Source organism: Crassostrea angulata, chromosome 8 (genome assembly GCF_025612915.1).
Source record: "Crassostrea angulata isolate pt1a10 chromosome 8, ASM2561291v2, whole genome shotgun sequence".
Lineage (NCBI taxonomy): Eukaryota > Metazoa > Mollusca > Bivalvia > Ostreida > Ostreidae > Magallana > Magallana angulata.
In genome coordinates this window covers 24,914,313-24,931,613 of record NC_069118.1, presented here as the reverse complement: position 1 = coordinate 24,931,613, position 17,301 = coordinate 24,914,313, and the positions used below count along the sequence as shown (strand labels likewise).

At 33.7% G+C, this 17,301-nt stretch overlaps 1 protein-coding gene and 1 long non-coding RNA gene across 3 annotated transcripts; both read left to right on the top strand.

Annotated features, from left to right (window-relative positions):
• Window positions 1-3,030: 3,030 nt before the first annotated feature.
• LOC128158837 (uncharacterized) lies at window positions 3,031-3,680 on the top strand. The gene is made up of 3 exons (XR_008240047.1): window positions 3,031-3,168; window positions 3,350-3,421; window positions 3,575-3,680. It is a non-coding gene; the product is annotated as an uncharacterized LOC128158837 (long non-coding RNA).
• A 3,155-nt stretch (window positions 3,681-6,835) lies between these two features.
• Window positions 6,836-16,538, top strand: LOC128158821 (potassium voltage-gated channel subfamily A member 1-like). Of its 2 annotated transcripts, XM_052821780.1 has the most exons (3): window positions 6,838-9,096; window positions 10,617-10,731; window positions 11,322-16,538. In XM_052821780.1, the coding sequence occupies exons 1-2, from the start codon at window positions 7,770-7,772 to the stop codon at window positions 10,637-10,639; spliced, it is 1,350 nt and encodes a 449-aa protein (XP_052677740.1). In that variant the 5' UTR covers window positions 6,838-7,769; the 3' UTR covers window positions 10,640-10,731; window positions 11,322-16,538. The 2 variants fall into 2 exon arrangements, with proteins under 2 accessions (XP_052677741.1, XP_052677740.1); XM_052821781.1 differs by lacking the exon at window positions 10,617-10,731 and having other exon boundaries at window positions 6,836-9,096.
• The last annotated feature ends 763 nt before the right edge of the window (window positions 16,539-17,301 follow it).

The following is a 17,301-nucleotide window of genomic DNA, read 5'->3' as shown; positions in this document are numbered from 1 at the left end:
GAAAATTAAGATATCCTAACAAATTTTGAAATACTATGGGTCAGTTCTTATGGGAAGTACTTTTATTCCAAATATCCTATAGGAAAAAAAATTCCTATGGAAAAAGTTAATTTTCTTTAGGAATTTATTTTTTAAGGTAAATACCACATCTGACAGGTGATCAGGTGATCAGATACATTAATAACAAAAGTGGTTACATACAGCTTGGGCGGGTGCAAAAGTGCCACCTTAGGACTGGCATAATTATCCGGCACAGTGTTCAATGTTTTATCTGTTTTGTAAAGTACTCTTGCAGAGGTAAGAGTTTCCATTTAACTGCACGTAATAATTTATAGACATTATTTTGCAAAGTGAATATAATATTTACTAGATTAGTTTAATTTCAATTGCTTATCTACATAAAAGATAAGAGTGCGTTGCATATATGCAATCCAAAGTCCCATCACTTTCCAGCCGATACGTAAAGAATATACGAATTATTCCATGGACTTGCTATCGCCCAAAACGTCATCAATAATAGAGATAAATACAATATGGTCTTGATCAAACAAGCGTTTACTGTAATGGTGTTGCCTGTGCAATATCTGAGAATTTCGCGTGATGTGAAATCATTAGTTGATATAGAGCATTTGACACAAATTTGCCACTGGGGATGAAATGAAAATAGTTTCTTTTCCCATTTTTCCCGTTTATATGATCTTGCATGATGATTTTTTTTTTCTGCAAAGTTTTCTAAGGTCTGGCGTGTGATGGATCAACCAGAAAAGGTTTTGAATAATTTTGGGATATTACAATTGTTTTCCTTTCTTATTTTGCGCAAAATTCATCAATTCTCTAGAAAGCGGATACTCTCGCGTTGCAATTTTATAACAATATTTTGGAATACAAAAAAGAAATCCTACGCTATTTCTTGCTCCATCTAGGTCTACGGAGGATTTTATGAAATTGTTTAGTTTATATTTTATCATCTGCTTTATGAATTCCATCAAACTTTTAGTCATGGTGTAAATATAAGGCAATCTACATTATTGCTAAAGCCCACTGGTGTTACACAATCATGTAACGCCAGACTCTACTTTACCCGGATTTTTTACTCAGAAATATCATATTGTATGCTATGGAAGCATCCACTAGAATGGGTTCTTGGAACATACAAACATAGCATACATTTAGGTATTTCCGTAATTAATGAAATTATCTTATTTTCAAGTTTTCTGTAATCAAAAGATTTGAAAGCCGGTTCATAAAATATGAATAACAGAAAAGTAAGTTTTGAGGTGGGTTTTTTCATTAATCTTAGCTTTCAAAGGAGCTAGCTCTTTGGGGGGGGGGGGTGAAACGCGTCATATTTTTCCTCAGAGTTTCCCCTTTCGGTCGCTATCTTGAGGGTCTAATTGGTGATTTTTACTCTTTCTTTAAACCAATTTCAAACTAGTTTGACAGAAATGTACGTGGGTATGCACGGATCGAAAGGGGTGGGGACCCTCCCCCTCCTTCCCGATTAAAAATTTCAAATTTCTTAAATTTCAAAGAGAAAATTATCGAAAATATGCCTCGTTCCCCTTCACCCTCCCCGGCAAATTTGAATAAACCTCGGATTTGATTGATTTTTTTAAAGCAGCGAATCGTGCCAAACCAAACAAAATAGTTGAAGGGTGGAACATTTGTTGAACAAGGTTCCGTATGGAAAAATATTCGAGGTTTTCATGCTTGTCATGACTATTGAATCTACATGTATGTACATTGAATAATAATAAGTTAACGATTTTTACATGTGTTGTGTGTTAAGAGGTTTGGTTTCTTTGCGTAAGCAGTTACATTTATCTATAGAAATAGAAACCATGACTTTGTACAGCTGTTGTACACCATCTGTGACAAGGGAACAAGAATATATCTATCATCGTAGAAATATACAATATTGACAACGTGTAAAAGTGTGTGCATCACTTATAGCACAGCATGCATTAAAATGTTATTTTCAAAAAGCAGTTAATGATTTTTTTGTTTCTATGACTGATATATATATATATATATATATATTTTCAATAGTGACTTTGATACTCTGAAAATAAATAAAATTTTTATTAATTTGATCTTGTCTCAGCATGTAGCCCTATTGAATATCACTTACAGTTGGGTTGATAGAATTATTAGACATGTACCTCTGAGAATAATTTCTATAGTCTGTCCCGAGTTATTGCTTCCATCACTTTTTGGTGATTTTTAATAAAAATACAAATACATGGGAAAGCAATACAGTTGAAATCGGTAAAAGGGAAAATATCCAAGATAAGATATCTTCAATTGACACATTATAATTTTTCACACATAAAAGTTCACAAGAACGAAAATAGATCACTTACGGTATTTATAACGGGGAATGTTCACCATTCGGAACTTACTAGGAATGCCTCGCACAATTTTTCAACGTTATCATCCGGGCAACAATGACTGATGCTATGCAAAATCCCCGTAGACTCTCTATTTTGGGTTGTGTATGGAAGCCTTAAGCGATAAAGGGGCGTTACAAAACAGATAATCTGGACATCATATGAGTGGATGAACGAAGTTTGAGTACAAAAATATTTATGATTATCGAAATATCAAGCAAAAAGTGGTGGAAGCAAAAACTAGGGACAAAATAAAAGTAAAATGACAACGAATAAACATGCTATTCTATCTACAAGTAGCTGTGAAATAGTTTTCGTGCTATCTTTGTAGCACATTGATAAAAAAGTTTTCCTGTCAATTTTCCTTTGATACGTCTATCAATAGAAAAATTATTAGATTCATTTCTTGAATCAAATCAACTCAAATGCTTAACTTTTTAAATTTCATATCGAATACGTTAATAAAAAACATTTTTTTAAAAAACCATCGAAATGATTCAGTAGCAACCGTGACGTCACAAATTATGCAACGTCATAATATCTTCTCAGCTGTAAAAAAAAAAAAATAACAAAGCATCTTTATGATTCAGAAGCAATTATGATGTCACGATTTATACGTCATAATATCTTCTCAGCTGTTTCTGAGTAAAGGTGTTGCTTGCCTCCCACTGAGACCCAGGAATAATCTTCGGAAACAAAAATTAGTTTTCAATTATTCCTAAAGCGGAATATTGTTTTTATTGTTCATTAAGAAGTTTACCAAGAAGTCAAGAATTCTGTAAGTAGATATAATTCTGAATATCTGAAAATTAATTTTGAAGATGAATTATTCTAACTTCTTGTTCTCATTCTTCATATCCTTTGTTTAATGTCTCGATTAACGCAATTCTTGTCATGTTTTACGAGTTGGTTTGTTTTAATTCGATGAAATATCTAATTGTTTCCCCTTTCATTGATAGATACCAAGATGATTGGATTCGCCATTTTTGTAATGGTCGTCTTTGAAGGATTCAGGTGGCTAAGAAAAGACGGTAGGTATTTTCCACGTATTTACACAAACGACAATACATTTAATATATACAATCCCATGTATTGGTGTGTTTCAATTTTATTTATCAGTGCTAAAAAGATAAAATTATCGAAAACAATGAACAATGCATTCTGGAATTTTTATATCATTTCAGATGAAGCGGATATGGATCGTGAGATATCCGAGCAGATTGATGCAATGCTAGAGAGCATTCAGAGATCTTTGTAAAAATGTTGAAATAAAACATTTGACCGATCCCATTCTGGCCTTTTGTTTGATTTGATTTTATCTCTTGTAATGTTCATTCAAGAACAAATTTTTCTATGCTTTTACTGGAACGGTTGCAAATTACCAAAAACAAAGGATTACCACATAGGTACAGGGAATGGGTCAGGGGTGAAGTGTGTAAAAGAGAGGAAATGCCAGATTTTCTTTTAAGATGAGAATAAATATCTTATTTTATTATGCTACGTGTTCATTTATAAGCAGGAATGATATATCAAAAAAGTGTACAAGTATGTTATAATCAAAATTAATGATAATGATAAAAAACATCATGATATATATTAATTTGCATCTAGTATGCATGATGAGAACAGAGAGAGAGAGAGAGAGAGAGAGAGAGAGAGAGAGAGAGAGAGAGAGAGAGAGAGAGAGAGAGAGAATTGCGTTCAGATAATGTTCTCCTTTGTTTTAGATTAAAAGTCTCGATATTTTAAAGACTACTCTACTCTGTCACAACGATTAAGGTTATTACAATTATTTACGGAATAAAATGTCCTATTTCCTATTTTAAGATTTCTATCCTGTTACTTTGCGAATTAAAGAGTTTTCGTATCATTATGAATACCTCTTCAGTACCCCATTTCCTCTATTATAAAAAATAACATTAAAAAGAACACAAACAAACAAACACAAACCAATTATTAATCAACAGTTGTACCTAATCAAAACCAAAATTAAACCTTAAAAATCTAAATGACAATCTTTATCCCTACATTTATTTTTTCTTTGTGGTAGTTACATACTTTGCTTTGTTAGCGACTTTTTGCACTAACAGGTACATACTGTTAACGTAATCTATCTTTTATTTATGTATTCACATAAAAAGCTACAATATATGCATCTGGCCTCTTCCCGCCCTCCCCCCCCCCCCTCCATATACATGTACATGTATGGTATTACGGGCTGACCAGATAGGCAGACGAAACACACAACACCCCCTCTCTACCCCCCCCCCCCCCCAAAAAAAAAAAAAAAACAAAAACAAAAACAGAAACAAAACAAAACAAAACAAAACAAAAACAAAAACAACTCTCAATGTTTATACAATTCAATCAAGCCCCCCCCCCCCCCCCCCAAAAAAAAAATTAAAAAAAATTCCAATGTTTATACAATTCAATCAACGTTATAATCAATTATAGTATATTTCTTTCAAATTCACTTCGAAATTCACAAAGAAACATTATTATTAACTTGATTAATCTAATTGAGAATTGATTATTCGCTTTCGACTTATAATGATGATTAAACCACGCCAGTGTTTCGCTAATTTACAAGTGGAGAGATGTTTGTTTACTTTATTTTTGGAGAATAAACCCAATAAGTGCCTAGTAGATAAGACAACGATCCGTTCAAGCTAGGGTCTAGTAACTTATTGCTGGTCCCCCTTAAACTGAAAACTCAATCGATATATATCCAATTATAGGAGAAAAGAGTACGTATTCACATCTAATTTCTCCTCTCTTTAGCACGCGCGTTTCAATTGATTAGGCAAAGCGGTAGCCATTTTACCCTTCTTAAGTATCTATATTCAATAAAATATTAACCTCTCGGAGAAAATTAGGAATTTGGGGGATTCTTTCTCCCTCATCCACGGGTCTCTCTGCAGTCGTAAACTGAGGTAATTGACACTGTTCTACGACTTTTCATGCTTGTAATTATTTTGCTGAGGCTTCAAAATTTTAGCTAATATACTAATCGTCGGAGAGGTTTGACTTTGGCCTATGCACTATTGCTTGTATGTATCCAAAAGACTAGTAACGTTCTGCTACACAGCAATGAGGAATGCTTGTTGCAAACATCAGTTGATTGACCTGATTTTTACCGTCTCTTCCTCAATAACGAAACCCCATTATATGACCAACGGTGTCACTGAAGATCAGAAATTCACACTGAAGCTTTTATAAATGAATATGTTATGATTATACAATTTTAACTAAGCAAGAGATGTAATAGATAGTAAACAGAAGACAGGCAAACAGACGAAAATCCTAGGCAATGTATATATAAATTAAAAAGAAAGGTCATATTTTGTTACCGGGGAAAGGGGTAATAATGGGGGGTTGTTTTAATTAAAAGCTCTATATCTGATATTCAATCATTCAGCAACTCAGCACCTCAGCAGCTAGTCCATCTATAAAAAAGGAATGTTGAGATGCTATTATGACAGACAATCAGCCAAGAATCCATTTTCCATTTTGAACTTGAGCTTGCAACACCGCTTTTGCTGGCAAGTCTATTTTTAACACACATCATGACGGTTTCATTTCCGAAATATTTAATATGTAACAAATACATTCAGTAAATATCTCTATGTACAGTGCATCTCTTGTTCGATTGATCATTGTCCCTTAAGTTATTGTAGATTCCTAATTAAACACGAATAATTAATATCCGCGTAGAATTGCGATTTTATAGCCTCGCGATTTGGTGCAAAATGGGTAAGTCGCAGAATTTAGTACTCACGAAAATTAAATAATCTACAGTTTGCGTGTATAAATATTGGTATAGTTTAATAAAGTGCGTATTTATTCATTATGCCTGTTTTAAATTAAAAAAAATTTGTGTCCCTACCACTATTCGTGTAGATATCTATTTTTCATCAATCAATTATTTATTATTTTCCCCTTTGTTTTTCTCGATATTTTTCTGTACCTTTTCTTCTGTGCTTTTTTTTCTCCTCTTAAACCATAGCAATATTCTAGTGTTTAAACTGTGTTAAAAAAAGATAAAAATTAAAAATGAATGAATAAATAAATAGAAATCATCAAAAGCAAAACGAAGCTGTTTAGAAATGACACTGGTTGTATTTATCTACCATAATTGTCTTTGTGTGAATGCAAACGACATGTTTACCATTCGATAGAACCGCCGGCACAAAAGAGTGCTTAATAAACTGTACAAATATTTGTTTATTGATTTTACGGCAATTCATTCAGATCATTCATAAATCCTGTATTATCCTACCTTTACTGCCTCTTTTATTATTGCTATAGCGGCCTATTATAAGGACTGGCACATACTAACACTGCTGCGTACACGGGGATACTCAGACGAGTGGCTTCGCTTCATTTACCGTTGGTATTCTCATATCACGCTCTGGTTAAATATTGATGTACTGTGTACTATTGACGATAAGCTCACTGTTTATTACTAAGGAGCGGGCGTTAACAAAAGCCGTCCATTCGATGGAAAAACTACAGGGTGTTTTTTTTTCTAACTAGTTTACTGTATTATTTTCGTGTAAAAATACACCAGGTTTGGTTCTATTTGTTCAGGGTTTAATGCGGTTCAATTAGCACTAAACTCCATCATTATCTTTTTAAATACATTGTTCCTGCCTTTTAAAACGAATGTCAACCGACCTGTACCTAAGTTAATACGTTTCGAAATTTCCGTTTACCTATACAGAAAATATTTAACCAAAGGATCTACAGTCCAAAACTTTTATATATGTATGCCGAAACTAGTTTTAGAGCCGGTTCGGTTCAACACTGAACGTACATGGCTTATCGGACGGCAGATCGATCGAATAGACAGCGATTCGCCTGCCTCTGTCAAACCGAGCCTGGGCTTCGCTCCGACAGGTTCTAGGAATCACCGGAGCGGTAAATGCTTCTTCATTATTTCAGTGAATTCTATTTAATCACAAAATTTCCGGATGTTGAGTGAATGGGAAAATTAAATACTTGCCGGAAGCAGATATTCAAAGGATACACATTACGCTGGTGGTGGCGTTAAGGTGTTGCTGTTCAAAAAACACACGACTGAGTGATTCTTCCAATGGCTGGGATGTGCGATTGTGATTTTCGTTGAATGGATTTTTTATTATTACTAGTTTCCACACAAAAGGTATTCATGCAAACTTTACTAGCCGTGCTCTAATGATAAAGAGTTTTACCTTACCAAAAATCAATTATAAAGTACGAGAAAAAAAGAAGAAAGCGCTATGCAGCATCTGTGTATCTCATGATATAGCATGATCCCAAAAAAGAAAAGACATTTCCTTGACTAGATTTCAGGTCGACTAGGATTCTGCATGGAAGAGAAGAGTTCAAGTTGTAAACATGGCGGTGGTGTCTATAATGAACAATCAGTCTCGGTACCGGAGACCCATCAGTCGTCCGGACCGTCTAAACGAGAGTGACGGGGAACTGTGGTTGTTCCAGTCCCCCGATTCCGGTAGGAAGTTCCGGGACAGCGACGGATCCGACAATGAATTAGCCTTGGAAGACCTGGTAACGTGTTGTGTGGATGGTTCCTCTCCTCACAGCTGTTCATTGCAAACTTGTGAACGGGTGACCATCAACGTTAGTGGGCAGTATTACGAAACATGGGCCTCCATACTTAATAAACACCCGACTACCTTACTAGGGAACCCTCGGAAGAGGATACGATTTTTCGATAAGGATAGGGGTGAATATTTCTTTGATCGGCATAGACCTACGTTTGAATCTATATTTAATTATTATCAATATGGCGGGAAGCTTCGACGCCCGGAGCCCGTGCCCGATGATATATTTCTCAGGGAGTTAGATTTTTACCAAATAGAGAAGGAGAAAATCGAATTGTACAAAAAGGAAGAAGGATATGTTTCTGAAAAAATGGTATTACCAGAAAACCCTTGCAAACGTAAGATCTGGCTGCTTATGGAGTATCCGGAGACGTCATTTGCAGCTTACGTCATTGCAATAGTTTCCGTTGTGATAACCGTGCTTTCAATTATATTGTTCTGTGTGGAAACGGTTCCCTGGTTGTCGAGCCACGACTGCGTGAACGGGAAACCGAATTTTGCAGATCCTTACTTCATCCTGGAGACCCTATGCACCGCCTGGTTCACCTACGAAGTATTCATTCGCCTTTTTTCGTGCCCGAGTAAAATCAAATATTTCAAAGATTTTCAGAATCTGGTAGATATTACAGCCGTTATTCCTTATTATGTAACGCTGTCGAATTTGCTTTCTCCAGACGGCTGCGACGGGGGTTCAGCGGGAACGTCTCTAGCCTTTCTAAGGGTGATCCGACTGGTTCGAATCTTTAAGCTGACGAAACACTCCGCCGGCTTGCAAGTTCTAATTCTAACGTTTAAAGCCAGTATAGAGGGTCTTCTCCTGTTTTTGGTCGCCCTCTTTGTTTGCATTCTCTTGTTCTCCAGTGCTATCTATTTCGCCGAACAAAGCCAACCAGATTCGCAAATTACGTCAATTCCGGATGCTTTTTGGTGGGCCGTGATTACCATGACAACCGTTGGTTACGGAGATAAATATCCTGTGGGAATTCTGGGGAAAATCATTGGAAGTATTGCTGCCTTGACAGGGGTCTTAACTTTAGCGATCCCTGTTCCAATCATCACAGAAAACTTCAACAAGTTTTATGCCCACAAAACAGGCAGAGGTAAAGGATAAATCTTCCTTTTTTCACTTAATGAAAAAAAAAACCTTGAAAGTTCTTTAATTTTCAAAATTCTCAATGAAATGATCAATATTGATATAATTATGCAAATTTTTAAGTATGAAAAATATCGTAAACAAAATATATTCATTTCATTATATCCACACTTATACTTTTGTTTATCTGGTGTTGTACCACTTTGCTCAATATTCCATTGACTTCACAGGTAGTTTGTAGAGGGCCACATTTTTCCTCCACTCACATTGTGTTATTTCAAATATTTCATTAATGTCAGTTTGGTACACAACTTAATACCCTTTGCATTATCGAGGGACACTTACCCATGCCCCGTTAGACATTATATTGGTAGAAAATTACCCTGTTTCTGATAATTAGATCGTGTTAATCGTACGAGTAAAATATCATTAACATCTTGGTTTCGTTATAATGTTATTGGGCTTGCACTACGATGGTGCAGTCAGTAAATCGCTTAGTGATATTAGGTGACCATTATTTAAAAAAAAATCCATTACTCTTGTACGAGAATATGAAAGCCGAGACCAGAACTAACATCGAGGGAATTTAATATCGACTATATCATAGTACAGATCATTATCCAAGTGATTAAGATGTCACATACAGACAAGTTACTTGCCAAGTTTAGAGTTTAACTATTTAGACCAAACGCTTGATGCTACAGTTAAAATAGGACGTGCAAATATACTACATATTACAAAAAGCTGCATTTTCTACCTTAAATTATTAGTAATCGATGTATAAGTTGCTCCCCTTGTTAAATAAAATAATTAATCAATATTTTCAGCAAAAGATATTTTTTAATTAATTGGTAATTGTTTGAAGTATCGATTTTAATGTTCATTGGAGAGAGAGAGAGAGAGAGAGAGAGAGAGAGAGAGAGAGAGAGAGAGAGAGAGAGAGAGAGAGAGAGAGAGAGAGAGATTTTCGTCGTACAATTTTAACATATTTGTGTCTAAATTGATTTGATTCTTTTTATTATCCAAACTTTTCATTACAATTTTGTATAGAAGTAGTCTTGAGTGACAGTCATATATTTCGTATAATTGGAGTATGTCATTGGTGATATGGTACATTAGTCGTGCCGACCTTTGTGCTATGAACAAGGTACACTGATTTAACAAACGAGTTGATTAATAATTCAGACTTTTTCTTCGAATTTCAAAAGATTGTAAAAAAAAAATTCATTATGATCAAACGCAAATCTTCCTCAAAGATAGGAACTCTGCTTGGGCTTCGACTAGTGTTTGAATGTTGAGCACTGTAGATGTGTTGTTGTGTTATAATTAATGTATTCATGCGCGGCACTGAACGCGTTGTAGAAAATCAAAGTGTGCAGTATATTACACATGTCTATAATGAGCATAACTAGAAACTGTTTCAGATAGCCTGGCAAATGCAGTAGAGTAGTGTTTCGGTCATAGACTGACTAAAGCAATTGAATATGTTTCTTAGATTTGTTTGTTTTCTTTTCTTTCCTTATCTAGGACGTATTCACACAGCAGTTTGAGACTTTGTACTAGCTCACATCACTTTGCCTGTAGAACAATTCTCACAGTCACAACGAACTTTCTGAAATTGTCTTGATTATTTGAACAATTGGTTTGTAACTATTATTATTATTATTATTATCATTATTATAATTATTATTATTATCATTATTATTATAATCTCTCTTTGTATCTTTTATATCATTTTATGGTTTTTTACAAGTATTCACATTGTTGCCAAAATTTCCTATCGATGAAGAATGAGACTTTGAAATCGAAAGCTTGTACAAAAAGTAAGATAGCTTGGTTAAGAGAAGTGTTGAATTCCCCTTTTTATATGATTCGGACAATCAAAGAATGGCTATAGTATAGATTTTTTAAGACGAGAATTTAAATCGAATGTGAATACTTAGGAGAATTCTTTCACATGGATGAATCTATTGTTTTGTTTTGTTTAACCTCTGTATAATCTGACATTAGATGTTAAAAACTTTTGTTTTACGATTGACTTAACTAAAACACCATGTTTTCCAAAAAGGTTTTTTTATGATGCACTCACAAAAACTCTGTAATTCACAAAAAGAAGACGATCCATTTTGTTTTAAATGTTTGTAAAAATCAATCAAACATCTATTGCACTAATTGAAAAAAAAACAAAACCCAAAACAAATCATTAATAAAAGTCCTTTTTTTCATCTGCAGTTCGAGGATAAATCGTAGGTACATGTACCGGTATACGATGCAATGGAAATGTTCCACATTGAGAACAATATGTAGAGTGCGCCTTATTGCAAAGTGTATGATTTGATACCATAGCAGTTGTGTTATCAGGCAGGACTATGCCTAGCAGAGCGCGAGTTTAACTCTTATAATGGGAGCAAGATAGTACAGTCTGTATTGTATTGTCTTGTTGGATTCAATTACCTCCTAGTAAAGGATTACCAAGCCTTAGCAATCCTTATTTGCCCGTCAAAGATGGACGTGGAGGGTTTATTTTTACCCGCCATTGATTTCTCGCAGATGATTCAATGTTTCTGTTGAAAATTGGCAATTTCAGAATAAAATGTTATTACAATCTTATATGGCCCAGCTTAACTATATCACCTCCAGGATGAGCACAAAAAGATTATTATGAAACATTAATGGTTTAGAGCCCAAGAAGAAAAAAAAGATGTCGTCGTAAAAACATTACAGTAATGGGGGTTTTATTCAAACGTGCTCTGTTGGTAAGACGTCTGATAACAAAACTACTATTAGCAATACAATATATGAACCAACGGTGAAGGCAAAGGCACGATTGAGAAACGTTAATTGTATTGTCTCTTGTTCATTTTTTTCTCTTCCTCTTTCTCTCACTATTTAATTGTAAAATCATTTCATTCAACACCCTTTTCGATGTTTATGTCCTTTTTCTCTTGGAATCGAAAGCTCTATTATTACAATGAAGTATTTTAGCATGATGTAGTTGCATTTTTTACCATTTGAATGTAAAAGTGTATGTAATTATAAGTCGGAAATGGCATACGGGATAATGTATGAACTATGAACAACAATCAAAATCGCATTTATATTACGTTGTTTGACCCAATTAATCGAATTAATCGAATTCACGAGCATTTTATAAAAACAAGAAATGGATAACACCAAATTTCTATACTCAATTTAATCTTAATTCTTTGTGTTGTTGAAAAGATTAATTAAAAGATATATTAGTTGTTTGAATACAAGAACAATTCAATTATGCATTTCAATGCAAAACATGGGGATGTTTTCTATCACTGAACTCCTACTAATTGATACATGTAACATCGTAATATTAATCGAATCCTGACTTTTACAATTATACAGAGTTTTTCGTTTAATTTGGTTAAATTTGCAACACACCATGTGTTGTTGTACCAGTATTTGCAACAGATCCCGTATGCCATGATGCAACGTTTTGATGATCACGTGATTTTGTCTGTGATAATAATATATATACATACATTGTACATGTAGAACCTACATGAAGTATATCTTTGCTCAACTTATTTTAAGCGAGGGCTCGAATAGTTTCACGTATCTATAAATACGCATGTTTTATTTGTATTTCTTGATGTTTTTTGAACAAAAACATTTTCCCTGTAATCTTATAAGTTTTGGGCGACATTGCGTGCATTTTCCATTTGCAATTGATTTCATCTTTTGCAGTTTATTGTTGAAGTGATTCTCATGTTTGCATTTTTGTCCCCAAAGCACATGTACTTTAGAATCATAATGGTTTGTTTGATATATGCACCGGTTGATGTGCAGTTTTACATTTAGATCTAACACACCCGTACCAGATGAACTCCTTCACTTATTACCAGACGACAGTCGTTTTATTCCAGTTCGAAACAACTATCTTTTAGAGTGTAAAAACACCCTTTTGTAAGCAAATAGAGAGGCTTAATTACAATCCAAATAAAATGAGGAAAGAGAGTAAAAAAAAGAAAGCGTCAATAGTATTGGGCCATGTAGTGCGTTAATTCATTCAGTAATCAAATTCAGCTGTCATAGTGAATTTGTTTGATCTAGGAATAATTTAATCATCTATCGGTTAAAAACATCACAGCAGAACCATGCAGGCTCGTAGAATTAAGCATCAGGGAAAATTCAATTCTGATACGAAATATCCCGTGCATCTGAGTCCCGTGTTTAAACTGGGGGAAAATCAATAGTCTACTGTACAGAAAGACTGGTGATGCCTCTTATACATTATTCGGTTTCCGACTGTAAAAAAAAACCTCTCTTATCATTTTTTATTCCATATTATTAGTTTTTCTCAAGAAAGTGTAATAATAAAAGCAGGGAAATGACGTCATTTATAATTTGAGATTCATAGAACAAAATTAATTTGACTCTGAATATTATATTCTGTAAATTTCATAATTTTAATTGAATAAGCCGAATGGTCAACAAATTCACCATCAGATCTTTATCAAAAATGTTGATATGGTGTTTATAGCCATAAGTATTGTTTATCAAAGAACAGTCCATAAACTTTGAATATTTTCCTAATATCTCTATACATGTAAAGAGCTCTTTTAAAAGGAGGTTAATTTTGTCTAAAAACGACCCAGACAATCCATTAACTGGTGTTATATATCCACAATATTCTTTTATATGTAAAATCAATTGTTTCTTAGTTATATCTGAAAATATTACTTAACTGATCCAGAGCATCTAGTTTTGCCCGGTAAAACCAATGCTTTATATAAACTTAATAAAGCAAGGAATACATGTATAAGATTATCAATAACCTCTGAGGCAGATATAGAGATAACCTAAAAATGTTAGCAACAATTCCCCCATGATGTCGTCTTCTTTGAAAAATATAACTTTGTCGTGTCTTTGACAATTCTTGCAGCTAGACAAACACAAAAAAAACTCGCTAAATCCATTAGAGCAGTCTAGCTATATTTCTGAACATAATATTCCTCCGCAATTTTGGAACCAGATCAAAAATGTTACACTATTCTGCTATCTTTGATACATGGGGAGTTGCTACCTTATGGGACCATCTTTCTTACGTACTTCTCACCATCAAAGTCAATAGTACATGTTACAGCGTTACAGTTTTTGTTTCAAGAAGGAATTCGTTTATTGGGCTCTGGATAATGTAATTCTACAAAATTTTCCCTGATCCTTATTCTATTAAAAGCCAAGTCTTATCCCTTTTGGTAAGCCGTATGAGTGTATATTTTTGATGATCCGTTATATGAAGATAACTTTAAAAAGGCTTTTGCACACATTTGAGAGTGAAAGGGGGGGGGGGGGGGGCTTGAGGGAGATGGGCTTGACAACTTCTGTTACCAAAAAATAAACATTTCCCCAGTGTCATTTTCACTTTTTTTACATTCTGTGCTAATAAAGCTAAACCTAGAAAAGACCGTCAATATTATTTTTAATGATGTCAATATCCCCCATGCAGTTTTAAAACAGTAACTGTAGCCATTGCATGTAACAGGTGGTGTGAAGAAAATAAAGATGTATTTGCGTACCTATCGATTATTAATTAAAGGATATACAACTGTCAAAATAAAAAAGAGAATACATCATAATTTATATTTAAAATTTAACTGGCCTGCATTATCTCTCAATTAGTATTAGTCCAACAAAAGTTCTGTTTACTGAAAATTGTTTGAATTATTGATGAATTAAGCTTAAGCCTCCTAATTGTGCCACTATACAGTGCGATTGTGTGACTAAGAACAAAATCAATTTTTAACAAGCAATACTTTTAAGATCTACAAAAAAGGGATATTTTAATCATATACTTTATCACATAAACGAACACTAAATTCCCTTCTACTGACGTATTAGAGAATACAATAGGGAAATGTTTCAAATCAACGAAAGAAAGAGATCAGAAAAGAAAGAAAAAAAAAACCGGAAAAATGAAATGAAAATTTTTTTTTAGTTGAGATTGTGATCTCATGACATGTGAAAATTAGATGTGAGTAACTCATTATCCTTAAACAATGAACCGGCTATCTCTACACATCGGAATCTCTTCAATATTTGATTACTTTAGTAATCGCTCCACTGGAACGCTTGTATGAACTATACTGAAATCAATAGTCTAGGGTCTATAAATGTATTGCTAGGGATAGGTTACAGAAATGTGATTTTTCTTTTTCTCCTTCACTGAGCTTTTTACATGTATATATACTTTAAGCGTTTCTATAAAAAAATTTACGCTTCAGATGAAGTACTTTTTTTCTTTAAAGTATTTATACTGATTTTTGAAGGGTTTATGATGTAAAACATACAATGGCATTTGTGTTCACTGCTTTTGCATTTCTGTATGGTCTGGCGATGGATTTATGGATTAAAATCTATATTCATCTAAAATGTATCTGCGTTATCAGAGATATAAGTATTGAACGACTTGTACATGTAACTCAGCACAGTCTTATATAAGGTCAGAATTACATACATGCAACAAGTCAAATAAGTAGGCTAATCTCTTTTTCTTTTCTAATTTTTCTTAGAATAATTTTTCAATTTACAAAATAAAACCAACACGTTTATCAAAGGTAAGGCAACATGCTTTTTTGAAAATCCTAGTTATACAAACATGTCATTCCAAACTTCAATATTTTTTTTCTTTTATACAAATAAAAATTGCATTCTTACTTAAAATTGACAAAACACACGAACTTCAAAACTCAAAACTGCTTTTTTAAGGTGAATGTTATGGAGCTGTAACAACTGAGTGAATTCTTTACCATCATCTCCTTTTACCTTTTTGCAATTTGTCATTAATCTTTGTTTATCGTTTTATTTTCAGACACATTTGAAAACTGTGGTGTAAAATAAACAAACGCAGTTTGCATTAGATTTTTAGATTTTCCGATAAATGAGTAGATAGGCTTTTACAATATTGTATTTCAACTATACTGAGTCCACCTAAACTTTATATCTTTGTATCGTTCGATTAAGCGTATTGGATGTAAAATCTGTTGGACATTTTTTACTAAAAAAAACACTGCATGTTACAAGAAAAAAACATTTTAAAATACTGTATTACATATACAACTGTATCTTGTTTTTTCTTTTTTTTTCTTTTTACACTTGTTGATCTTTTAAATTATTACACAATGACTTTCATTAATTATACATGTATATATATAGACATATATGTATTCGCGTGTGCCCATCACGGATTGACTTTTTTTGTCTGGCAAACGAGACTGTGGATATTACAAATGGTTTGCGGTGCATTGATTACATGCAATAATTTGATTTTTGTCCCCTGCGACTGCAGTGGATCGGTTTTTGCTAATCTATTGTTACCTATCATGTTACTTAATATTAATGGTTGTTAGAGATTTCATGCACTTTTCTATGCAGTCTTCCCGATAATGGGAGGAATTAAATTATCACGAAAGTGTCTACATGCCTTTGTTATTTCTTGTGCTTGTTTTTTTTTTTTATTACATAGAGTATTCGAAGCATCAAGTGATTTTATGCTACGTTAATTTGAAACTTTCCCCGTTTTGACACAATTCTATTAAAATTACTAGTTCGTGATACCAAACAATAACGTTTGATTTCTTGTCTGTTTGGGTTTTTTGTGCGAGGTTGTTCGAAAGGTTCCGCTTGATTCAGTTCATGTAACTTGATAAAAGGTTTTATTCAAATCATTCAAAGTGAAGCTAAGAAAACTGTTATCGCTATCAAGTTAAGTTTTGTTTCTCTTATTACCGGATTAAATTAAACAATCAATGTCGGATGAAACTAATTTCCTGTACTAATAGTTGTTGGTGTTGGTGGTGGTCGGAGGTAGGGTGGGGTGGGAGTGGTTAAGAATCCAAAACATTTATTTTTTTGAACGTCGATGTTTACATCCAGAAGTGCATGTCTTAATTGCGTCTTCAAATTACTGGCAAGTGAAATGTTCGTTGTATATCATATCTTAACAAAAGCATTGTATACATGTAATAAATTCATTGAACTTTAACAGTAAAACTCGAATCAACATTTACAACATTGCCATGTACTTTTTTCAATGGGGGGGGGGGGAGGGGGGGGGGTGGTAGGTGGGAGATTGCTTGAGAAAATCTATAAGTAGGTTTTGTCAGGCTGGCCATTTGATCTTTCTTCTTACATTGATTTTTTCATCAGAATAAAGTACAAGATTTGTCAATTTTCACTG

What these genes read in the sequence shown, in the direction of transcription:
- LOC128158821 (XM_052821780.1), top strand. Translation starts at nt 7,770, where the DNA reads ATGGCGGTGGTGTCTATAATGAACAATCAGTCTCGGTACCGGAGACCC. An exon ending in TGCCCACAAAACAGGCAGAG is followed by an intron (nt 9,097 to 10,616) that starts GTAAAGGATAAA and finishes TTCCTTATCTAG; the next exon opens with GACGTATTCACACAGCAGTT.